Source organism: Sus scrofa, chromosome 12, assembly GCF_054392235.1.
Source record: "Sus scrofa isolate SSC_HxYL_T2T_F1_AM1 chromosome 12, Sscrofa_HxYL_maternal_Yorkshire_Landrace_v2.0, whole genome shotgun sequence".
Taxonomy (NCBI): Eukaryota; Metazoa; Chordata; class Mammalia; order Artiodactyla; family Suidae; genus Sus; species Sus scrofa.
In genome coordinates, this window is record NC_139394.1 from 20,315,655 (window position 1) to 20,339,701 (window position 24,047).

Here is a 24,047-nt window from a genome sequence, read left to right on the forward strand (position 1 = left end):
GGATGCTAGTCAGAATCGTTTCCGCTGCTCCACAAAGGGAACTCCTACTTGGCTTTTTTTTTTTTTTTTTTTGTCTTCTTGCCATTTTTCTTGGGCCAATCCCACGGCATATGGAGGTTCCCAGGCTAGGGGTCCAATCAGAGCTGTAGCCGCCGGCCTATGCCAGAGCCACAGCAACACGGGATCCGAGCCATGTCTTCGACCTACACCACAGCTCACGGCAACGCCGGATCCTTAACCCACTTAGCAAGGCCAGGGATCGAACCCTCAACCTCATGGTTCCTAGTCGGATTCGTTAACCACTGAGCCATGACGGGAACGCCTTGGCTTATTTTTTAACTACATTCTGTTCCATTGATTTTCCTGCACTAAGAAAAAAAAAAGTTTTAGTTTTAAAATTTTATAATTCATTTCAACACCTGAAGTGTTCCACTTTCCCTAATTATAATTGAAACTTATATAGAAATAGAAAATGGGGAGTTCCCGTCGTGGCGCAGTGGTTAACGAATCCAACTAGGAACCATGAGGTTGCGGGTTCGGTCCCTGCCCTTGCTCAGTGGGTTAAGGATCCGGCGTTGCCGTGAGCTGTGGTGTAGGTTGCTAGACGCGGCTCGGATCCCGTGTTGCTGTGGCTCTGGCGTAGGCTGGTGGCTACAGCTCCGATTCCACCCCTAGCTTGGGAACCTCCATATGCCGCGGGAGCGGCCCAAGATATAGCAAAAAGACAAAAAAAAGAAAAAAAAAGAAATAGAAAATGAAGGAGTTCCCATTGTGGCTCAGAGGGTTAAGAGTCCGAATAGTAGATCCCTGGCCTCGCTCAATGGGTTAAGGATCTGGTGTTGCCACAAGCTGCAGAACAGGTTGCTGATGCCAAACGGATCTGGCGTTTGGGTGGCTGTGGCATCGGCCGACAGCTGCAGCTCAGATTGGACCCGTAGCCTGGGAACTTCCATATGTCCCACGTGTGGCCATAAAAAGGAAAAAAAAAAAAAAAGTATAACTTTGTATTTCCTGCCGTGGCTCAGCGGGTAGCGAACCGACCTACATCCAAGAGGAGGTGGCTGCGATCCCTGGCCTTGATCAGTGGGTTAAGGATGCGGCGTTGCAGTGAGCTGTGGTGTAGGCTGCAGACTCAGCTCGGAGACTGCGCAGCTGTGTCCTAGGCCGGCAGCTTCTTGGAGCCCTAGCCTGGGAACCTCCATATGCCGCGGGTGGGTCCCTAAAAAGACAAAAAAAGGGGGGGCATAACTTTATAGGTATTAAAAACTAAATTAGAGAAGGATGGATTGTCCTGACTCCCTCCCAATTCGGTCCTTCCACTTCCCCGCCCCCCAGCACCGGCCCTCCAGCCCATGCCTGCCGCGTTTCCTAGCTCAGCCCCTAGATGCCGCAGCCGGACAGGAGAGGGTGGACGGCGACTGAACTCCCCTACCCTCAGCTGCGGCAGCTGCTGTGACGTCACATCCGGTCCCGACGGAAGTCCTCCGCTGGCCGACCGGGAAGTAGGTGAAGGCTAGGCGATGGCAATTTTGGAGGCCCTGGTCCCGGGTAGACCCACGGCCACGATGCCCCCGCGGTAGACCGGACCAGGGTAGCGGGCTCCGGGTCCCGAGGTGAAGAGCATGCGTGGCTGAACCGCGTCCTTGGAAGGGAACCTGGAAACCTTGACAGTCCCTATTGCAAACCCTCCTTGTCTTTGGGTCGTAAACCGCTTTTGCTGGGGCTAACCCCGGAAGAGGTCCGCCTGGTACCCCACCGGTCCTTCAGGGAACGGCGCGGGCGGGGATTTTACCCCTGCACCACACCAGCAAGGCAGGTGGAGCCCCAGACCGAGGGTTCAGGGCGCCGGTTTTCCGTAACATCCTTTCCTTTCCACCGCCGCAGGGATGGAGGGGTCTAAGACATCCAGCAGCACCATGCAGGTGAGCTTCGTGTGTCAGCGCTGCAGCCAGCCCCTGAAACTGGACACGAGCTTCAAGATCCTGGATCGTGTTACCATTCAGGAGCTTACAGGTTAGCGAGGACCCTTGGAAAGAGGGTGGTCAGGATCGTTGAAAGTGGGCAGCTTTGGAAATGAAGATCTTAAGGACTATACATCTGCCATAGACATGCCTCCTGAGCCTAGAAAAGTCCCTTCATCTCTCTGGCTTTTTGTTTTCTCATAGGAAACATAGAGGAGTTCTGACACTGTGTACTCCTGAGAGCTTTCTATAGCAAGGAAAGGTCCTTAGTTTTCTGCTCTTGTTGCTTCATAGTAAAGGAATGTGTATATATAATATTAAACAGCATTTGTTGAGGGCTTGCCATATACCAAGTGCATTACATGCTTTACTTTTAGTTTAGTCCCTGCAGCAACCCCTATGGAGTAGTACAGTTTTACTCCCTTGTGGAGTAGTAGTAAAGTTATCTTTTACCCATGAAGGGTTAAGGCTAAGAAAGGTTAAATAACTTACCCAGCTGGTAAGTAGAGGAACAAGGTTCTCAAAGTCCTAGGAAGTGACATAAAGCTAGAAAAAAAAGACCGAATAGGTAGGTTTTTTTGTTTTGGCTTTGTTTTTTGGCTGCACCACTTGCAGAAGTTCCTGGGCCAGGGATCGAACCCACACCACAGCTCTGTAACCAGAGCTATAGCAGTGACAACACCAGGTTCTTAACCTTAAGCCAAGAGGGAACACCTGAATAGGCAGTGTAAATAAACTCACAAGTCTGGAGTTAGCCTGCTTGGATTTTTTTTTTTTTTTTTTTTTTTTGGCTTTTTAGGGCTGCACCCGTGGCATATGGAGGTTCCCAGGCTAGGGTTCCAATCAGAGCTGTAGCTGCTGGTCTGCAACACAGCCACAGCAACGCCAGGTCCTTAACCCACTGAGCAAGGCCAGGGATCGAACCTGTGTCCTCATGAGTGCTAGTCAGATTTGTTTCCACTGAGCCACGATGGGAACGCCCCGCTTGGATTTAAATCCTGACAGTCATTTACTAACTGAATGACTTTTTGCAAGTTACTTCACCTCTCTAAGCCTTGATTTCTTGGTTTCTTTATCGGCAAAGTATCAGATAATCTCAAGGTATTTGGAAAATTTCAAACATACAGTCAAGAAAATAGCATAATGAACTCTCTTGTATCCATCATCTAGCTTTATTTTATTTTATTTATGTATTTTTTTTTGTCTTTTTGCTATTTCTTTTTTTTTTTTTTGTCTTTTTTTGTTGTTGTTGTTGCTATTTCTTGGGCCGCTCCTTCCCAGGCTAGGGGTTGAATCGGAACTGTAGCCACCGGCCTACGCCAGAGCCACAGCAACTCGGGATCCGAGCCGCGTCTGCAACCTACACCACAGCTCACGGCAACGCCAGATCGTTAACCCACTGAGCAAGGGCAGGGACCGAACCCGCAACCTCATGGTTCCTAGTCGGATTCGTTAACCACTGCGCCACGACGGGAACTCCCCTTTTTGCTATTTCTTTGGGCTGCTCCCTTGGCATATGGAGGTTCCCAGGCTAGGGGTTGAATTGGAACTGTAGCCACCAGCCTACGCCAGAGCCACAGCAACACGGGATCCGAGCCGCGTCTGCAACCTACACCACAGCTCACAGCAACGCCGGATCATTAACCCACTGACCAAAGGCAGGGACCGAACCCGCAACCTCACAGTTCCTAGTCAGGTTCGTTAACCACTGCGCCACGACGGGAACTCCCATCTAGCTTTAACAATTAGCTACTTTTTGCCATTCTTGTTTTCTCTATACCTCCACTCATCTCCCATCCCCACTCAATTATTTTGCTTTTTACCCCCCCCCACTTTTTTGAAGGTAAATTCTCATGCATTGAAATGTACAAATCTTAGCTGTACATTTCGGACAAATGGGTACACTCATGTAACTTAGATCTACATTGTGATGTAGAAAGGTTTCATCTTCTCAGAAAGTTCTCTCATGTTCCTTCCCAATTATTCTGGGGAAAGGGAGTGTTAACTTTTGTTAAGGGAAACTTCAAAGTTTAATGATGAATCCCTGTGTACTCATCACCCAGCTTCAACAATTATCAATACATAGCTAACCATGTTTCATCTACAGTCCCATCCATTCCCCTCCCCCCAAATTATTTTGAAACAAATCTAAACATATAAATGTTTCAGTATTTTCATTTATTTTTATTTAGAGCCACAGGGGCAGCATATGGAAGTTCCCAGGCTAGGGGTCAAATGGGAGCTGCGGCTGCCAGCCACAGCTTCAGGAACAGCAACTCAGGATCTGAGCTGCACCTGTGACCTACACCACAGCTCACAGCAACATCAGATCTTTAACCCACTGAGTAAGGCCAGGGATCAAACCCTCATCCTCATGGATACTAGAAGGGTTCGTTGCTCGAGCCACAACAGGAAGATCCAATATTTCAGTATTTTTAGTATTTTTGAACGATAAGTTGTCTCCTTAAAGACATACCATTATACCGAAAAAATTTAACAATTCTTGGAGTTCCTGTTGTGGCGCAGTGGTTAATGAATCCGACTAGGAACCATGAGGTTGTGGGTTTGATCCCTGGCCTTGCTCAGTGGGCGGAGGATCCAGCATTGCCGTGAGCTATGGTGTAGGTTGCAGACATGGCTCGGATCCTGTGTTGCTATGGCTGTGACCTAGGCCGGCAGCTACAGCTCCGATTCAACCCCTAGCCTGGGAACCTCTATATGCCGCGGGAGCAGCCCTAGAAATGGCAAAAAAGACAAACAAAACAAAACAAAAAACCAGAAAACTTTAATTTGACTTATTGGGGGTAAGGCGAAGACAACAACAGATTCTTCTTTGTGTAAATTGTACTTTAAGGAAAAGGGGGAGGTGAGGGTGCCAATGAGGATATTTCTGATTCTTTTTTCATACTTTTATACATGCTTCTGTTCTAAGACTCTTTCTGAAAGACTCAGTGTTTTCTTTGCTCTTAGCTCCATTACTTGCCACAGCCCAGGTGAAACCAGGAGAGACCCAGGAGGAAGAGGCTAATCCAGGAGAGGTATGAACACACTGGAATGCAAAGTGGGTTTCTGCATGGTACTTGGTGCTTCTAGAGCCCCCAGACGTTTGGGATCTCTGGTTAACAAAAGACAATTCTGGAGTTCCCGTTGTGGCTCAGTGGTTAACAAATCCAACTAGGAGCCATGAGGTTGTGGGTTCGATCCCTGGCCTTGCTCAGTGGGTTAAGGATCCGGCATTGCCGTGAGCTGTGGTGTAGGCTGGCAGCTACAGCTCCAATTAGACCCCTAGCCTGGGAACCTCCCTATGCCACAGAAGTGGCCCTAGAAATAGCAAAAAGACAAAGAAAAAACAAAAAAAAACAAAAGACAATTCTGCAGTCAGGCCACTGTGGATCATTGGAGATGCAGAAGTGCACCTGAGGTCACAGGGTTACTGAAGGAGGCATCCATTTGAACATGTGGAGCAAGGCGTTTGTTTATTAGAAGTAGAATTATAAACCATTATATGTAAGACGGAATGACCTGTGTATCCACCTTGTCCCAGGGCATTCCCGATTTACTTCTGTTGTCATTGCTGATGCTTAACATCCACTCCTCTGGAGTCTCTAAAGTATCTTGGTTCAGACGTCAAATTGTGTCCATGCATTAAATAGCTAGAAAGGGTTGTCAGTGTTAGAGAACATGTCATTTTTCTAAGCTGTGCTAACATGAGTGATCATTTTCTTGTCAAAGATAGATGTCATAAGATTTTGATTAAAAAAGATTCCAATCATATATAAATTGTCTCAAAGTATGAAAAAGATAAAATTATCTACTTTGTTCTATGCCATGGCAAACTTCATTGCAGTCTGCTCTGGCTTTTTCCATGTGACATGATATAGGGCATTCTCTTCCCTACCCCGACTGGTAAGTGCTGAGAAAATGCCAGCTTAACTATAACAGAGCCTGACATAGTTAGGAAATGCTGTTCCCCATAAGAAATCAAATGGGGAGTTCCTGTCATGGCTCAGTGGTTAACGAATCCGACTAGGAACCATGAGGTTGCGGGTTCGATCCCTGGCCTTGCTCGGTGGGTTAAGGATCCAGCCTTGCCGTGAGCTGTGGTGTAGGTTGCAGATGTGACTCAGATCCCGTGTTGCTGTGGCTCTGGCGTAGGCCAGCGGCTACAGCTCCAATTTGACCCCTAGCCTGAGAACCTCCATATCCCGCAGGAGCAGCCTTAGAAAAGGCAAAAAGAAAAAAGAAAAAAAGAAAAAAAAAGAAATCAAATGGGACTTGGGATTTGTCTGTACCGGGGGTCCTTTGCACCCAAGGATTGGCTAGGGTAATACCCATTTCTTAAGTCTGTCGTTTCTCACGTCTTGTGGTTACGAGTCAAGGCTAAAGCCAAATAGTTCTGAGGAACTATTTGGTAGGGGAAATAGACTCTACCTCTAAGCTGCCAGAATTCCAATGCCCTCTTATTTCCTTCCCAGGAGCCATTTATTGAAACTCGCCAGGATGGTGTCTCTCGCAGATTCATCCCCCCAGCCAGGTGCCTACTACTCCTCAGCCCCCTGTTCCTTGCCAAAGGCCAGTAGCATTTTAACTGAACCCAAAATTGAGACCTGGAGCCAGGTGATGGAGATGAATCATCACCTAGCCTTTTGGCTCTTCCAGAAAAGACGCATTCCCTTACACCTGGCCCATCACCTTCCAGTGTTGATGGGGTCTTTCCTGTAGCCATCCACACAGTGGGAAGGGACGATAGCCCTCCTGAGGAAGAACTGAGAAAAACTGAGAGCATGGTTGACTAAGAAAAGAGATGGGCTCTCAAAAAGTTTTAAGCTACCAAATGTTGTTAGATGTTCAGGTCCTTAGGTATTGATGCATGGGAAGGTGGCTGGCAAAGGGTATAATATTAAAAAATAGTCTTTCCTAATTCACTTTCCTTTTCTACTGTAGACACACTTATATCCGTTTTTAATCCCCCTCTCCCTCCTTAGTCTATCCAGGCCAACCTTCATGCTGAGTGACCAGCATGGCCTTCCCTTAGGAGAGAGGTACCCTGGGGAGGTCAGTCGGGCTAGGAGTGGGTATGCGCCTTGAGGCCCCTCAGCCGGTGCTTGAGAGTCTCTGCCACTGGCACTGTAGTAGGTGGAGGAGGCCTCTCTGCTCCCTCATGTGGCCCGTGGGCGGGGGGCTGTCTGCAGGATGATGTCTACAGAAAGTGCCAACAGCTTCACTCTGATCGGGGAGGCATCCGATGGTGGCACCATGGAGAACCTCAGCCGAAGACTGAAGGCAAGTCGGCCTCGTTGGCTGTCAGGCAGTGGGCCTGGCTGGTGAGGGTGGGTGTTGGGCAAGTCGCCCAGGCCCCTCCCTGCCCTGACTCTCCCACACTTCCAGGTCACTGGGGATCTTTTTGACATCATGTCAGGCCAGACAGATGTGGATCACCCGCTGTGTGAGGAATGCACAGATACTCTTTTAGACCAGCTGGACACTCAGCTCAATGTCACTGAAAATGAGTGTCAGAACTACAAGTGAGTGCCTCCAGAGCCTGGGCGGGGAAATGGAGCTCTGGGTCTTCGAGCTCTCACTGCCCTGGGACTACGTGGCCCTTACCCAAGAGCTGTGCTCCACTCGGGTAAATGGAATAAGAGGCTCTCTCTGGTAAGCATTCTCCACCTGTGTCCTTGGCAGACGCTGTTTGGAGATCTTAGAGCAAATGCATGAAGATGACAGCGAACAGCTCCGGATGGAGCTAAGGGAGCTGGCATTAGAGGAAGAGAGGCTGATCCAGGAGTTGGAAGAGGTGGAAAAGAACCGTATTATAGTGGCAGAAAATCTCGAGAAGGTCCAGGCCGAGGCTGAGAGGTTGGATCAGGAGGAAGCTCAGTGAGTCATCACCCTGTTCTGTCTTCCTGCCCTCAACACTTCGGGTGAGGCGGTGGCTTCCAGCTGAATGTGTTGGATTAGTTTGTAAACTGCAGTCAGCTGTCATTCAGCAGCATGTCTGCTCCAGATCCTGCATATTGTTTTCAGGCCCTGTTTCCAGAGGATTGTTGGGATGCTTATGTTTGAAGAGTCATCATGATTAAGTGAAAAAAAGTGTTGGTTAAATAGAGAGCCGAGGAGTTCCCATCATGGGCAGCAGAAACGAATCCGCCTAAGAACCATGAGGTTGCGGGTTTGGTCCCTGACCTCGCTCAGTGGGTTAAGGATCTGGCATCACCGTGAGCTGTGGTATAGGTCACAGATGCAGTTGGATCCCATGTTGCTGTGGCCGGCAGTTGTAGCTCCGATTTGACCCCTAGCCTGGGAACTTCCATATGCCATGGGTGCAGCCCGAGAAAGCAAAAAATAATAAATTTTAAAAAAAGAAAGAAAGAAAGAGCCGAGAAGGAGGCCTCTAGGAACAGCTCTGTCCTGTAGGGAATGGGGCTCATTTGGGTAAGTCAGCCACTGAATCCAGCATTCTCCTCTGGAAAGATGAGAATATTGGCCTGTGTTCATTCTTTTCGAGCTCAGAAATGTCATTGGTGCTCTTGACCTGAGAGAACCCTCTGTCTAGTGGAGGAGACAGTGTCCAAACTAATTAAAGGTGGGGACGTGAAGGACAGAGAAAATAGTTAATTTTCTCAACGGGTAGTATGACAAGTTCCATTATAAATGATGTATACTAACCATTTAAAGGACAATAAAGGAGTCCCTTGGTAGTTCAGTGGGTTAAGGATCCAGTGTGGTCATAGCTGTGGCATGGGTTTGATCCCAGACCTGGAAACTTCTCCATGCTGCAGGTGTAGAAAAAAATAAAAGGACAATAAGCATATAGAAGTGAAGTGATAGACATTCAATTATGACCAAAGGACAATAAGCATATAGAAGTGAAGTGATAGACATTCAATTTGACTAATTCACCTTGTTTCTGGAAAATCCAAATCACCTTGCTTTGGAAAATCCAGGAGTTGTCTGGTCCGGTTTGGTAGAGTCTTGTTTTCCTCCCCTCTTTGCACATGGGCAGCTGGAATCTGAGACATTTCTGTCCCTCCCAGGCAAAACGGCCAGGGCAGGTGTGTTCCTTTGGGAGCTATGCCAGCTGTAAAAGATGCTGCAACTAGAAGTGACGATAATCACTGGAGGAAATCATTAAGGGGGGGTGGTGAGAAAGAAATTTTAGCCCCCAACTAACAGCCTTTGGGCACCATGGCACTTCACAGGTATCAAAGGGAATACAGTGAATTTAAACGGCAACAGCTGGAGCTGGATGATGAGCTGAAGAGTGTGGAAAACCAGATGCGTTATGCCCAGATGCAGCTGGACAAACTGAAGAAAACCAACGTCTTTAATGCGACCTTCCACATTTGGTAATGAGGGCTGGAGGGTGAGGCGCGTCTAGGAAGCGCCACACGTCCTGATGTTAGTTGTTGGCCACCAAGCCAGAGTGCCCACCTCCTATGAAATAGTATTCTATTACATTATCACCCCATCTAATGAGTGATCACTAGATGAAGGTTTCTTGTATTCCTTGTGATGGGATGGGCACAAGGGGGGGAGTAGACTTCTAGAGCTTAGTGGCACCCATTCTTCCAAGGAAAGGGAAGGAACGGAGCCCTCCAGCCACATAAAACTCTGGTCTTCTGCCTGGTGCTGATTGCTTGCCCCCAGCATCATTTGTTTATTCGTTTATTTGACATTTCATCCATTCCAGCTGGTTTCTGTTGAGCGTCTACCTCGTGGTAGGCACTGCGCTAAGCACTAGGAAGGCAGCAGCAAGCAGTGTACATTCTGCCTTCCAGTTGCTCCAATCTCATGGAAGAGATGGATGGGTAACGCAATTGTAATACAGTGAAGTGGTGGTAATACAGCTGGGTGCTGGGCAACACATCAGGGCATAATGTGGGGAGGCTGCAGCCAGGCATGGAACATTTCCCCCAGAAGAAGCTGTTGAAGCTGAGACGTGGATGGGGTTGTTCCTGGCAGAGAGAACATCATGTGCACAGAAACAGAGAGACGTGGGGGTGGTAATCTCCTACTGAACTGAAAGGAGCTTATTGTGTCTGGGGTTGAGTGTAAAGGAGAGAATGACAGGATATGAAACTGGAGAGTTACCAATTCCTAAAGGAGCTGTAGGGCTCATTAAGGGACTTGGACTTTATCCAAAAGGCAGTGGGAGCCACTGAAGCATTTTAAGCAGGAAAGTGACAAAGGTACATTTGCTTTTGTGAATGATGGTTTTTACCTGTGATGTGGGAAATGACTTAGGGGAAGAGGGCATGCTTGTTGCTAAGGGAAGTTGTCAGTAGGAATCTAAACAGGAAAAGGTAGAGTAGGAGAATTGACTCTGAAGAGAGGTGGACAGATTTAAGAGGTTTAGGAGATAGAATCAGTAGAGCTGGTGGTTTGGGGCGGAGGAGGGAGCTAGAGCATTCAAGGATGACGCCTGAGTTTCTACTTTGGCGTCTGAGCAGCAGGGAGAAAGATGGTGACTCACATTTTAGACATGTATTTAAAGTACCAAGTGGAGCTTGGATATATGAATCTGGCGATAAGAAGAGAGATTTATGCCAGTTTTTATGGGAGAGCAGGAAATTTTAGATTTTGCCAAGTTTAAAGTTCTCCTTGTATTTTTCCCTGCCCTTCTCCTCTAGGCACAGTGGACAATTTGGCACAATCAATAACTTCAGGCTGGGTCGCCTGCCCAGTGTTCCCGTGGAATGGAATGAGATTAATGCTGCCTGGGGCCAGACAGTGTTGCTGCTCCATGCCCTGGCCAATAAGATGGGCCTGAAATTTCAGAGGTAAGAAATGTAGTCCTTTCTTGAATGTACGGAGTGTCTCTGATATAAGCTCTATCTCCCGCCTAGTACTTTTTTCCACTATGGCAAGAGCCCCTGTTCCCAACAAACGGAGTATTCTCTCTGTGAAGACTGTCGGCTTCTGGTTGTCCCCTCGCCTCAGGTTCGTTCCACTGGTCAAACAGTCCTTGGACTGCATGACCATAGCAGTGGTCCCCATCTTCCTGTCTCTGGAACCTTGTGTTCCTGAGCTATTTTTCAGTTTTTGCTTCTAAATCTAAACGGGAACATACATTCATCCATAAAAGGCCCCTAGATGATTATATAATAAATGTAATTTGTTCAGTAAACAAAACCTTTTAAACATGGAACCTGGGGAGATGGGAGAGGAGTGGGAATAATAAGAGAGGTCTTTGGGTAGTTGAAGACTGAAAATCACTGTGTTGTAACATCCCAGTAATCATTTTAGGAGGAATCCTATATCCACCTCTGTCTGCATCTCCATTTTAGGTATCGACTTGTTCCCTATGGAAACCATTCATATCTGGAGTCTCTGACAGACAAATCTAAGGTACTCTAGGAAGCTCCATTTTTGCTAGAATACAAAAATCCTTGTACCCCGTAACAAAATGATTTACTTTTTGTTGTTGTTCCCACTGCATGCGGAAGTTCCTGGGCCAGGGATGGAACCACAGCAGTGACCCAAGCCAAAGTAGTGATAATATTGGCTCTTTAACCACTAGGCCACCAGGGAACTCTGAAATGGTTTACTCCTGATAATGGCATTATTTAGTTTCTTTCTTAGACAGATGAGCCCTGAGTCCTGCTCAGTGTCTTGTCTCTTTGGGGCCTGTACAGTAAATAAGGTTTTTAGAGTTTGTTAAGAAGGGACATGGGCAGATCAGAGGAGAATGTGTGCACCAGGATGGGGCACTGATGGCGAAACAGTTCTGGGTGTGTTGTTATTTGCCCAAGGTGACTGTTGCCAGTGGAATACAGTTAGGATATGACTTGAGAGAGTGATAGGATTGGGAACCATCTCTGGTAGCCTGTGTTAGGGCCATACCCACAGCCAGTTCTCTTTCTTGGGTAGGAGCTGCCGTTGTACTGTTCTGGGGGGCTGCGGTTTTTCTGGGACAACAAGTTTGATCATGCGATGGTGGCTTTCCTGGACTGTGTGCAGCAGTTCAAAGAAGAGGTTGAGAAAGGCGAGACACGTTTTTGTCTTCCTTACAGGTCAGTATCCCCCAGGGCTGAATGAACCTAGAGTAGGACCAAAGTGAGAACTGAAGGGACAGTAGGAATGGAGGCAAAACTAGTATCTGTGGTGGGAAAGCAGAAAATGGAGTAAAATCACCTGACACTGATGGGCAAAAAATGGATCCAACACTGGACAGATCGTGACCAGCTGGTCCCTGGAGAAGAAGAATGTTGACTTAGATGATGTGGGGGGATTTTCTTGGCACAGAGCTCAAGCCTCTCCAATTTCAGAAAGGTTTTTTTTTTTTTCCCTTAACGCCCTTGGAAATATACAGGAATGCTTTCAAATTTCGTGGGAGCCCAGAAATGGATGGAGGCTTTAGTTAAAGAGTAAGGCTGGGCTGCTTCAGTCTCCCCAAAACAAAGAATTTCATTTCTTCTGCTTCCCTTCTCTCCCCATGAGTGGAGGGATGCCTAGGAAAACAAGTGAGGAGGACTGAAACCGGCACTTACCCTCTGCTCCAGGCTTCTCATCTGTTCGGGTGTGTGTCCTTGCCCTGTACTCCACAATGACAATGAGGCTCTTGTGACAGCCTTCTTGATATTGGGCTTTCAAGCAAATCCAAAATACACTACCGTTCTTCGCCAAGAGTTCTTTAATAGATAAAATGACGCGAATGGTCCCATGATCAAGTCCCTGCCCATTTGCCTGAACTGACTTAACTCAGCTCTCAGTTACTAATGAGCTCTGCTGTGTCCATCTGCAGGATGGATGTGGAGAAAGGCAAGATTGAAGACACAGGAGGCAGTGGCGGCTCCTATTCCATCAAAACCCAGTTTAACTCTGAGGAACAGTGGACAAAAGCTCTCAAGTTCATGCTGACGAATCTTAAGTGGGGTCTTGCTTGGGTATCCTCACAGTTTTATAACAAATGACTTTCTTTATTCCTTAGGGGATTGTTTGCCTCAAAGGCTTTAAAGTTTGTTTTGTTTGAAAAAAAAAAATTGTTAAATTAAAATCGGGTACTATTCAATAGCACATGTTTACAATACCAAAAAAGACAAAATCCACAAAAGCCACTTTATTTTAAAATAGGACAGAAAATTTCCAGAGCTACGACAGGCCATGTATAGTGCGACCAGCCTTTGTCATAGTTTTGACTCTTAACCCCATGCCTTCCTTTCCCTCTGACCCCTCAAAACAGCTAATTTGTTTGTTGTTGTTTTTTTAACTGAGTTGAGAGTGACGTGTTTTCACTGGATTTTATGTCTCTCAATTTCCTGTACTTACAGTATGAAGTAGAAACTTTTGTCTCCACTGAGACGACAAGATGTGTGATGCACAGCTGGATAACGTGAGAAAATGACATATAAGCTTTGGTCACCATGTGATGTGATCAGAAGCTTGAAATTCAACACTTCTCACTTGGTTCTAGTCCTGAATGCCTGCTCTGCTCTGTGTTAGAGATATGAAATGGTGTTTGATACTGTTTGAGACCTTATGGAGAGATTTAATTATTTGTAATAAAAGATTTCCTGCAGTCTTATGACTGCCTAGAGGTGCACTGTTGGGTTTTTCTTTAACTAAAATAGAGTGCTTTGTATTCTGGGAGAATTGAGTTCAAGTGCAGGTATGTGGAAAGTCTGTTGAAACGTGTTTAGAGATGGGTGTTAGTTTTTTAAAAAGACTCTAATGGAAAAATAGACAGCTGTGGAGAAAGCCCTATTTGTGTAGCTCTTAGTAAAGGAACAGAAATATTTAACTTTAAGGGAAAATAAAGGCTACTTCCTTGATGCTCAGTCAAGGTCACCCAGATGGTCTCAGTTTGGGTTAATACTAATCTCCATGTCTGATGTTCTCTCTTAATAAAATGAACAGTTAAAGAAAAGCCATAAATATCTTGTCAAACAGAAATAAACGAATTTCACTGATATTCTATCTCCTCTCAGCCTTTGACATTTTCCATTTGATATGACAAAAAGGACATGCTTATTCACCTGAACTCTTTCTCTGAGGCAGAAATATAAGCATGAACTTGGAATACAAAACTGTTGTTTATATCTGGCAGATTCCACCTGCCTCATGTTTCGGGGGAAGCAGCAGCCCTCAGAGCTCGGGCCACCAGGTAGGGAGGAACAGGCTGCTTTTGGCCCGGAGTGCTGGCTCCCACACTGTGAGTCAGGATTGCGTAAGAGACCTCAGCAATGCTCTCCAAGGCAATGCCAGTGATGCTCTGCAAATGCCCCACAACCTTCAGAAACAGACAGATTTCTTATTACTAAAGAAGTGTGTGTTAGTGCACAGACAGACACATTGCTGGGATTGGATTGTTCTCTCAAGCCAAGTGTAAATTTTTTCTGAATTTACGGAGATTAAATCCAGATCCCAGTGTTTGCCAATGGCCAGATCACACTAGGATACCTTTGCCCTGAGGGTGTTAGCATGGAAAGTTTCTGCTAGACTTTTCCCTCTGCTATCTCCAGTTTGGTGAAATACAAGAGGGATATTTGGGTCTTGACATCTTCTCTATTTGGGAGGATATACTTATTGGACTTCAACATAGTAGCAGATTATCATCATAATGGGAAACGAACAGGCTGAACTTGGGCCTCCATTTCCAATTTCATAAGAGGAGAACTGGAGGACATTTTTTCAGTCCTACTCTAGTTTTTTCTCTCCCAAATCCTGCTTATTCATCCTCATCCTGGGTCTTGGCACTTGTTTTTTATAGCTTGTCTTTTGTTTTCCTTTAACTGATGAGAGAATGCTTTCTATTAAATGAATTCTGACCATGCTGGTCCTGTTCAGTGGTGCATACCTGGCTCCAACACTCATGGTTTTGGATGAAAGCACTTGCTGCAATGGTTCCTACTGCCAACAGCATGAAGTCTTCCTTCACTGAAACAAACTTTTCCCTAAATGATTAAAACCATATTAATTTTGGAGCTAAAATTGCATCTTCCAAATCCTAGGGTCATGAACTTCAACTCTGAGTTGTTTATGTTGGTCACCTTAGAATTTTTAATGCATGGAAGGAAATGGCCAAGTAATAGCTCGTTGACTCCCTCTTCCAACCTCCCGCAACTCTACTGGGATTAAAACATGAGCCTCCTGTCTGAATGGTTTATGGACCTTTTGTTTTCCATTTGCCTCCCTAACAAATATAACTGTGAGGATTTTTACCAGTCTGACTTTACAGTAATCAAACACTTTTGTCCAAGTTGCAACCCTATCACTGGCTTTTTCCCCCAAGTGACTATAAAAGCAGTTCAGTAATCTCAAATTATAAGCAGCTATAAAAAAAGAACTAGGGAAAATGCTAATTACTTGAAGTCATTTAAATTTGAAAGTAAAAGCCTTTATGGTTTTGCTGATTGGGTTCGGTCATCTGCATCCAAACAACATATTGGAAGTTAATTAGAACAAGGTAACCTGCACAGGTAGCAGTGAATCAGGTGCCTTGCTAGGTAAACTTCATTACCCAAGTTCTCATGGTTTGTTCCTGACTCCCTTTTTCTGGAAGGAGCCTACATTTAAAGGAGTTGCCTTACCCTTGCAGCTGACTGGGTGTGGAGTTCCCAATGGAAGCCCTCAGCAGGCTCTCATATACAGGTTCATGCAGAAGATAGACTAGGTCGAGTAGGGTCAGGCAGGTCGCATGTAGCCTCGTGGCTGGGACTAAACAGCCATTGTATCCTAGATGGAGATGCATGTAGTAAAAAGCATTGTGTGTGTCTTCTCTGATCAGAATCATAGTTGTCGTATGACACAAAGCTGCTGAGCTGCTCATGTGCTTCCTGGTTGCTATGTTCTACTCTGAGAAACCTCTTTAGCTGGAGGTCGACTTTAAAGGACAAAGGGAGAGGTAGAGAAACTGCCATCTACAGTATATATACAAATAGAGTGTGTTTGTCCCCTTTTATCTCATGCCTCTCTATAAAATCAACTCTTTGATCCTGCAATAGGAGAGTGCTTAATGCAGTCAAATAGAAACCAGCTGCTAAGACTGGTGTTTCTTCCCCTGACAAGTGCTAGATTAAACGGCTTTCCTCAGTCATCATGGACTTGCTGTTTTCCTCATTGTCAGGTTCTGCCCACTGCCCTCAAACCCCTGGGCGCTTTCTTACTGCCTTCTTTTTTTTTTCTTTTTTTGGCTACACTCGAAGCACGTGGAATTTCCTGGGCCAGAGATTTAACCCGACAATCTTGCCGTGACAACTCCAAATCCTTAACCACTAAAGCAACTAATTCCCTTTTACTGCCTTGTATGGAAGATTCCAACCCACATGCCCGACACACTTAATAAAGTACCTAAAACCTCCAAGAGCATCTCCACATATGCCAAGGGAGTCGGCAGATTGATTTGGAAGTTCAGGGACTTCAAAACATCAAGCTCTGACTCCACCAGTTCTTCTTTGGTGTGTAGATACCCTAGAGCCTGGAGGAAATTCAGGACTGTAACATTGCTGACTATCTGAGCAAAGAAAACCAAAATAGAGTGAAGGTGAGAGCAGTGTCAGAATAGAGGTCATACATCTTGGCACGGTATACAAAGCCCTTCACAATCCAGCCTGTGCCTTTATCGCATCTCTCTTGATAATTCCCCCTTACACTCTACACTTATCTTACAGAATTACTTGCCATTCCCAAACCCATATGCTCTCCAAACCTCTACACAGGCTATTTCCTGTGTCTGGATTCCCCCCCTTTCCCTTTCTCTTCCCTTAAGAGCCACCCATCTCCCCGACACTCGCCTCAAAGAAGCCATTTTCTCTAAATACACTTCCTTGAGTCTCCAAGGCTGATTAGGTACATTGACAGCCATCTGCATTTATGCTAATCAGAGTACTTTTTCACATTACTCGCCTGTGTGTCTTCTCCCATTAGTAAATTCCTTGAGAGCATAGACAATATTTTTACTCTTGTAGCCACAGCACCTAGTGTAGCATCTGGCCATTGAAAATATTTGTTGAATGAATGATACTTTACCATACAGGCACTGCATTACTGATGTGGCAACATCCTTTATAAGTGTAATAGTTTGCCTTTAATATTAATAGTTATGTTGGCATTTCAGGCACCTTATGTAAACCATCCTTGAGTCCAAGAGGAGGAAAGGTGACCTGTATGAATGATGGCATCTGTCCAGCAATTATGCTTTGGGAACAGAACTACAGGCTATTTGATAACTGCCTCTGTGTGACTGTGTGTGTGTGTGTGTGTGTGTGTGTAGGAGGTATGCATAGGAAGCATAATTACACTCTGGAATTTCTGCACTAGTAGTATCACCTAGCCCAAGAGCAGGTTCCTCACAGTCACGTTTCAATGAGCTGGTTTCTCCCTAACATTCAGGTGCCCATGAGCAGCTCCTTACTTTGTAGTGGAAGGAAAGTTTGCTTGCCAGCTGAACACATGACACAAGACGCAGGATAAACTTGTTGAAAAGCTGTTCTTTCAGAGCCCTCCAGTTCTGAGGCTCCGCCTTATCTCTCAGCTGGATTGTGGCTTGACTGCAGATGTTCTCTGCCTGCTTAACCATAAACCTATAAAGAAGGGAAAGGGGAGAGGGAACAATCATACTCATTCAAACTAAATGGGCTTCATGCTTCAAACTACGCTACCTCTTATTCTCTCCAATATCAACTGCTGGCTAAAAAAAAAATTCAGGAGTTCCCGTCGTGGCACAATGGTTAACGAATCCAACTAGGAACCATGAGGTTGCAGGTTCGATTACTGGCCTCACTCCGTGGGTTAAGGATCTGGCATTGCCATGAGCTGTGGTGTAGGTGGCAGACGAGGCTCAGATCCCGAGTTGCTGTGGCTGTGGTGTAGGACGGCGGCTACAGTTCCGACTGGGCTCCTAGCCTGGGAAAGTCCATGTGCCATGAGTATGGCTCTAAAAAGACAAAAAGACCAAAAAAAAAAAAAAAATTTTTTTTTTTAAATTTCATTTGCAAGTAAAAGGTGCAGGGAGTTTCCTTTGTGGCTCAGCGGTAATGAATCCAACTAGTATTCATTGAGGATGCAGGTTCAATTCCTGGCCTCACTCAATGGATTAAAGATCCAGTGTTGCCATGAGCTGTGGTGTAGGATGCAAACATGGCTCAGATCCTGCGTTGCTGTGATTGTGGTGTAGGCTGGCAGCTGCAGTTCCAATTTGACCCCTAGCTTGGGAACTTCCATATGCTGTGGGTGAGGCTCTATAACGCAAAAAAAAAAAAAAAAAAAAAAAAAAGGTGAAAACCAGGACTCATGGATGGTAAGGGACAACTGCTTTGGTTTTGTTTTTGTTTTTTTTTAAGATCTGGGTACATTAGCTATTCTGAGAGGTACCCCTCACAAAGGCCTATGCTCAGGGATTTACCTTTCTAGGATTTCTACAGCCTGGTAGCTCACAGATTTCTCCAGACACCATTGTTCAGACAGGAGAAAAACAAACTCTGCCAAAACAAGAAAGAGGAGCCTAATTCACAAGGGGCAACCAAAATGACCCTGCGAACTCTTGGTGTTGTGTAAAAGCCATAAGGGGGCCCAGGGAAGAGGGTCAGGAGGTGAGAAAGATGAGACTGAAACAACCCAAGCAGAGCCTGGTTCCCTTTGCTGCCATAGGCAGATGAGAGGCATGAAAACGAGGCTGAGTGCAAAGACAAAAGCTTACCAAGCCTGCTCATTGCCCCTTGAGCCTTCCTGTGGGTCTCAGCTGATAAAAGGCTTGGCCGGCTATGCACAAAAATAGCAGCTGGTCTAGCTGGCCTCTACACCATGCTGGGAACCTCCAGCTTCAAGGGAGATTCTTGGATGGATAAAAACCTAACCCTTATATTCTGTTCTCAGTGGAATGTTGACAGGAACAGAAAGGTCTCTTCTGGAGCTTCGGTATTCTTCATAACACTGTTTGTTTAGTAACCACCCTCTGAAGGACTCCTATTGCTTTACAAACACAATTCACCTTACAGCTGGACACCACCTCTCCGCCACCAGTTCGTTGGGCAAATCTGTGGTAGCTGAGCCTCTCCCCAGGAACAAGTTTGTTACTGTGAACTGGCTTATTTGGAAGAAACATCCCCTAAATCAGGGAACATAGCCCAACCTGGGATCGGAGAGTCACTGGGAAGGTGGGAAGGGTAAGATAACTTGGCAAAATTCTAGGCTGCTTGTGTTTCTGTTTGAAAGAACAGCCCCAGATAGAATTCTGTTTAGTTAGCAATATCATTAAAGGGTGGAAACAAGGTTAAATGTTAGTTCTCAAAACTCCTGCATAATTAGGAACTTTTAAACACTGATTAGCAAATTACATACAGGCAAATTACCATATATCTTCAGAGAAAATCTGAAAAAAAACTGTGAAATTTAAGCTAGCACAAGACAAGTGCTTTTTGGCCTTTTGGCTAAGATCAAGTGTAAGCTAGCACAAGACAGTTTAGCAATCTACTTGACACACGTTTATACATAGATATATGGACAAAACCTTGTTACAGAGGCTAAGCTCTGCTAACAGTGTCCAGTGAAGATAATTAGTTTAAGCAGTTAAGCAAAGTATCCTAGAACACATAATTGTGTTATTAGCTAGTCCTTTTATTTGCCAAAATTTAGGTTTTATTTCTTTGTCTCGTTTCTGTGTGTGTGTGCGCGCGCGCGCACGCGCGCACTTGCCTGCACACGCAGTTGTTTGGTTTGGTTTTGGTTTTGACCTAATTATCTGGGCAATCGTTTCTATTTTCCATTTTAATTTGCCAAGAAAACTCTTTGGGTTAGGCGGAATGGATGAGGGTTTCATCTCTCTCTCACTGCTGACTCCACCTCCTTACTTACAAACATACTCAGATCTATTAACTAAAAGACACCCCCCCTACTCTCTTAAGCTAGGGCTCTATCTCTCTAGCTTCCATCACTGTTAAATTTCTTGAAAGCCTAGCTTACACCTGCTGCTTCCACTTCATCATTTACTCCCTAATGTTCTGCAATTTGGCTTCTCCCTTTTACAACTTGCTGAAATGATTGTCTCAAAGGTCAGAAAATATATCCAAATTGTTCATCATGGCCCTTTTGCAATACTCATTCCCGTTGTTCATATCCCTGAAGCATCTGAAACTACTGACTATCATCCTTCATGAAACTCTCCTCTTGCTTCCAAAGGTCTCTTGCTTCTGTTCAACCACTCCGTTTATTTTCTTCACGGCTTTTCTTCCTACTCCACTTTCCCGAACACAAAACCTCTCCCAAGGAACTGTACTAGACCAGCTACTCTTCTCTCCCTCTAGGAACTCATCCTTTGCCACAATTTCAACAGTATCATTATAGAGATAGCTCCCCAAACCTTATCTCTAATTCTGACCTCTCTTCTGACTTACTTTTTAAAAAAATTTGTGCTGTACAGCAAAGTGACCCAGTTATACATATTTTTTCTCATATTATCTTCTATCACATTCCATCACAAGTGATTGGATATCGTTCTTTGTGCTGTACAGCAGGACCTCATTACTTATCCACTCCAAACGCAATAGTTTGCATCTACTAACCCCAAACTCCCATTCCATTCCACTTCTTTCTCCTTCCCCTCAGCAGCAAGTCTGCTGTCCATATCTATGAGTCTGTTTCTGTTCTGTAGATAGGTTCATCTGGGCCATATTTTAGATTCCACATACAAGCAATATCATATGATGTCTTTCTCATTCTGATTTACTTAGTATGAGAATCTCCAGTTCCACTCATGTTGCTGCAAATGGCATTATTTTTTTCTTTTTTATGACTATCTTCTGATTTACTTTTGAAATAATCTGCTAGAAACCTTCCTCTGGATTTTCTATAGGCACCTGAAACTCAGGAGATCCCAAAGCTATTTTCTTTCCCAAATGTCACATTTCCTCTTGTTCTATTTTTTTAATGTATGTGCGTGTTTCTCTTAATGGCACCACTATATTTCTAGGCTCAATCTTTTGGCATAGTAATATTGGCTGTCTTCACTTCTGAAATTCATCCAGTGCAGGACCCTGATTTTACCTCTGAAATATTTTTAGTCTACCTTCCCTTGTCATTTTCTCTGCCCTGTCACAAAAACTACTGACAAAGACTCCACTCCACTTTTCCTACCTCCCATCTCTCCCTACTCCAATCCATCCTTTACATCACAGCCAAAATAATTTTTTCTAAGGGAAAGTTTACAGTTATATCACTCTCCTATAAAAAGACCTTCAATGTCTTCTTGTTTTCCTAATAAGTCAGGTATAAACTCCTCACCTTGGCATTTAAAGTTCCACATGGAATGTTTCCAAACCACTTTTCTGGTCTGAATTTCACCTACTCTTCCACATGCTCTAGCCAACCTGGATAACATGATATCTGCATTCATCCAAAGTGTCCCTGTTTCCATAGCTTGATTCGTATTACCCCGTTAGTAGAAACACAGTCCCTCTCCACCACCTTCGCCAAACAAAATGGATTCCTTCCTTCAAGATCTACTTCAAATGCCACGATGCCTGAAGGACTCCTTTAATTCCTCCTACCCCCACCTCACTCCATCACTCCCTATAAAAGCTAGCTTTATGTGGTATGTCGCTTATCTAACCATACTTGTACCTAGTCAATTGCAGATTTGTCCTACTGTCCTCTAAAGATTACATACATGGTTTGAAAGCAGGGACTAGATCTTTCATCTTTCTATCCCAGGAGGCAGAGAGAATAAGTACTCTATACGTGTTGAAACCAAAGGTAGGGTGCTGGTGAGTCTTGTTCATCACTGTTACCCCAACCACCTGGCATATAGCAGTTGCATTTTAGTAGGTGCCAAAACCAAAACCAAAACCTTATTTGAATGAATAAAGTAGACTAGACTGAATCTCAAGGTCGGTGCCTCAAAGACTGGTGCCCCAGTTACCCATAAACCCAGCTCCCCGGGCTGAGTCCCCACCCACGATCCGGGTCTCCCTGAAGCTGCCCATCCGGCCCGTGGCCTCCTGAACGGCTTGCTCATTCTGCTGGGCCAAGTGGAGCAGAGTGTCTTCGATCGTCTCTGTGGCAACAGCTCCAAACTGAAAGTCACTGAGAGAGGCCAATCTTGGCCTTACAGGTCGGTCCATTTTCAGAACCCTGTTCGGGCACCTGAACGCTCACTGGATCCGTAAACCGACGCCCTTAGCTTCTCTGTAGACTCTTCTGCCGCATCCTGGTTAATTCGTCCCTTTCTGCGCGCTTGTCCTCCCCTCAAGTCTGAGGAAAACCCTGTTCATACCACAGCCTCAAGCTTTCCACAGCCTTTTCTCGCCCCAACGGCCGCGAACCCCTCAGCCAATCGGAAATCACAGTCTCTTCCCGCCTGCCCCGCCCTCCCCCTACTTCCAGGAGCCACACTCCCTTCTCGAAAGGAAATGCGCACTACATCTCCCAGCGCCCCCTGCGGCGGCCGAGGACGGCGATTCCCAGCAAGCACCGCGCCCCGGGAATTGTGAAGGGCGGAGCGGTAACATGGCGGCGCCGGGAGCTGGCAATCCTGTGGATTCTAAGAGTGGAAAGGCCCCCGTGGCTCAGCGCATCGACCCGACTCGGGAGAAACTGACTCCTGAGCAGCTGCAATTCATGCGGCAGGTGCAGCTCGCCCAGTGGCAGAAGACGCTGCCACAGCGGCGGACCCGGAACATCGTGACCGGCCTGGGCATCGGGGCGCTGGTGTTGGCAATTTGTATCCGTTTGGACTGTAGACTCAGGGAGACCGCATTTAGGGGAACAGGAAGGGCAGCAGGGGCGTGTAGGAGGGCAGTGTGGGGGTGGTAGAAGGAGCCCGAGATATGAAAACCTTGGCTCCTTTTAACTCTGAATCAAGCGTTTGGTGTACCTTACGTTGTCATTTTAAAGGTAGTATTTTAGTATAATTGATTAATGATTACGGAGTCGGGTGAGGGCTCCCAGGAGCAGACGGCAGAAGATCGAATTTGGGAGGATGATCAGCAGCGGTGGTTGAGCAAGTGTGGGAAAAGGGAATGCGCACATTCCACGTGGTTTCCTGAACCCACCTCCCCAGATGGTTACACCTTCTACTCGGTGTCCCAGGAGCGTTTCTTGGATGAGCTGGAGGATGAGGCCAAAGCTGCTCGAGCCCGAGCTCTGGAAAGGGCATCAGGACACTGATCCACATGGGCATGGTGCATCTCCAACCTGCTGGAGCCCCTTCACACGATGACTGATGCCCCGTGACTCGGTAGAAGTTGAAGCCTGCTCACAGCGTTGCTGGCCTTCTTACCAGTTTTGAACGATGGTAGAGCCCAAGTAGCCAGGGATTGTGCATTTGGCCATTGTCAAGGGAACGTGCCCACCTCCCAGTGTGTGTGGACACTGACTCCTAATTTGTTTCCTTGTTTGAGGTGTCCGACCTTGACTTTGACTTTTCCCAGTCTTTCTCACTTTGTTGTTTAACCCCTTCTCCTCCCAGGTGCTGGCAGGGAGGTCAGAGTAGAAGAGGTGGGCTCTTATGGGGGTGGGTGTGGCAGCTCTGCAATGTTGGAGCCTAAGGTGGAAGATGGGGTCAGGTTGAGAATAATAAACTGAGTCATCTCTCTGAGTCCAGTGAGTGTGTTGGAGCTGACACTCATGCTGGAAAGCTCTACAGGCAGTAACCACAGCAATGGCATTGCCCCAGGGAGCCGTAAATGTTTAACTAGAATTACTTTTTCCATGAGATCTTTCCACCTGATTTAAGAGAGAGATCATGGTGGGTCACTGGGCTGTTCGAGACTGAACTAGGTCTTGGGGGAAGGAAGGACACTCTTCTGTCCTCTACCCTCAAGAACACACTATTCCAGGAGTTCTCCTGTGGCCCAGTGGGTTAAGGACCCAGCATTGTCACTGCAGCAATTCAGATTGCTGCTGTGGGGTGGGTTCGATCCTGGCCTGGGAACTTCCGCATGCGACAGGTGTTACCAAAAGAAGAAGGGGGGGAGAGAACACACTACTCCAACTTGACCTTTTCCCATGGAGAGAGAGATGAAATATGAGGGACAAGCAGCTTTTGTTCTTTTAACTTCTACTGGGCCTGCTGGTGTAGGACTATGGTGGGGTTTGGATGGAATTGTAGCTTGGTCAGGTGGATTGTTGACCTTGCAGTTTCCACATGGA

At 46.0% G+C, this 24,047-nt stretch overlaps 3 protein-coding genes across 5 annotated transcripts; 2 read left to right on the top strand and 1 right to left on the bottom strand.

Annotated features, from left to right (window-relative positions):
• Positions 1–1,475: 1,475 nt before the first annotated feature.
• BECN1 (beclin 1) lies at positions 1,476–13,506 on the top strand. Of its 2 annotated transcripts, none has more exons than XM_013980932.3 (12): positions 1,476–1,502; positions 1,885–2,013; positions 4,932–4,999; positions 6,437–6,495; positions 7,154–7,244; positions 7,350–7,486; positions 7,647–7,841; positions 9,164–9,310; positions 10,595–10,744; positions 11,252–11,312; positions 11,835–11,977; positions 12,709–13,506. In XM_013980932.3, exons 2-12 carry the CDS (start codon positions 1,887–1,889, stop codon positions 12,875–12,877), a joined length of 1,347 nt encoding a protein of 448 aa, XP_013836386.1. In that variant the 5' UTR covers positions 1,476–1,502; positions 1,885–1,886; the 3' UTR covers positions 12,878–13,506.
• On the bottom strand, positions 13,009–22,222 carry CNTD1 (cyclin N-terminal domain containing 1). Of its 2 annotated transcripts, none has more exons than XM_084984436.1 (7): positions 21,850–22,222; positions 18,307–18,382; positions 17,317–17,485; positions 16,254–16,380; positions 15,494–15,638; positions 14,761–14,857; positions 13,009–14,193 (listed from the first exon to the last, which is right to left on the bottom strand). In XM_084984436.1, exons 1-7 carry the CDS (start codon positions 22,016–22,018, stop codon positions 14,023–14,025), a joined length of 954 nt encoding a protein of 317 aa, XP_084840562.1. In that variant the 5' UTR covers positions 22,019–22,222; the 3' UTR covers positions 13,009–14,022. The 2 variants fall into 2 exon arrangements, with proteins under 2 accessions (XP_084840562.1, XP_084840561.1); XM_084984435.1 differs by having other exon boundaries at positions 16,254–16,416.
• Positions 22,223–22,377: 155 nt separating this feature from the next.
• On the top strand, positions 22,378–23,493 carry COA3 (cytochrome c oxidase assembly factor 3). Its single transcript, XM_003131381.5, has 2 exons — positions 22,378–22,617; positions 22,957–23,493. The coding sequence occupies exons 1-2, from the start codon at positions 22,404–22,406 to the stop codon at positions 23,061–23,063; spliced, it is 321 nt and encodes a 106-aa protein (XP_003131429.1). The 5' UTR covers positions 22,378–22,403; the 3' UTR covers positions 23,064–23,493.
• The last annotated feature ends 554 nt before the right edge of the window (positions 23,494–24,047 follow it).

Bases quoted from the DNA above. Each gene is read 5' to 3' on its own strand.
- BECN1 (XM_013980932.3), top strand. From the start codon at position 1,887: ATGGAGGGGTCTAAGACATCCAGCAGCACCATGCAGGTGAGCTTCGTG. The intron at 7,487-7,646 runs GTGAGTGCCTCC...TGTCCTTGGCAG, and splicing joins AATGAGTGTCAGAACTACAA to ACGCTGTTTGGAGATCTTAG. The intron at 11,313-11,834 runs GTACTCTAGGAA...TTTCTTGGGTAG, and splicing joins CTCTGACAGACAAATCTAAG to GAGCTGCCGTTGTACTGTTC.
- CNTD1 (XM_084984435.1), bottom strand. From the start codon at position 22,018: ATGGACCGACCTGTAAGGCCAAGATTGGCCTCTCTCAGTGACTTTCAG. The intron at 14,858-15,493 runs GTAAGGCAACTC...TTAATCATTTAG, and splicing joins ACACCCAGTCAGCTGCAAGG to GGAAAAGTTTGTTTCAGTGA. The intron at 14,194-14,760 runs GTATGCACCACT...CTGTTTCTGAAG, and splicing joins ACCATGAGTGTTGGAGCCAG to GTTGTGGGGCATTTGCAGAG.
- COA3 (XM_003131381.5), top strand. From the start codon at position 22,404: ATGGCGGCGCCGGGAGCTGGCAATCCTGTGGATTCTAAGAGTGGAAAG. The intron at 22,618-22,956 runs GTATCCGTTTGG...CCACCTCCCCAG, and splicing joins GGCGCTGGTGTTGGCAATTT to ATGGTTACACCTTCTACTCG.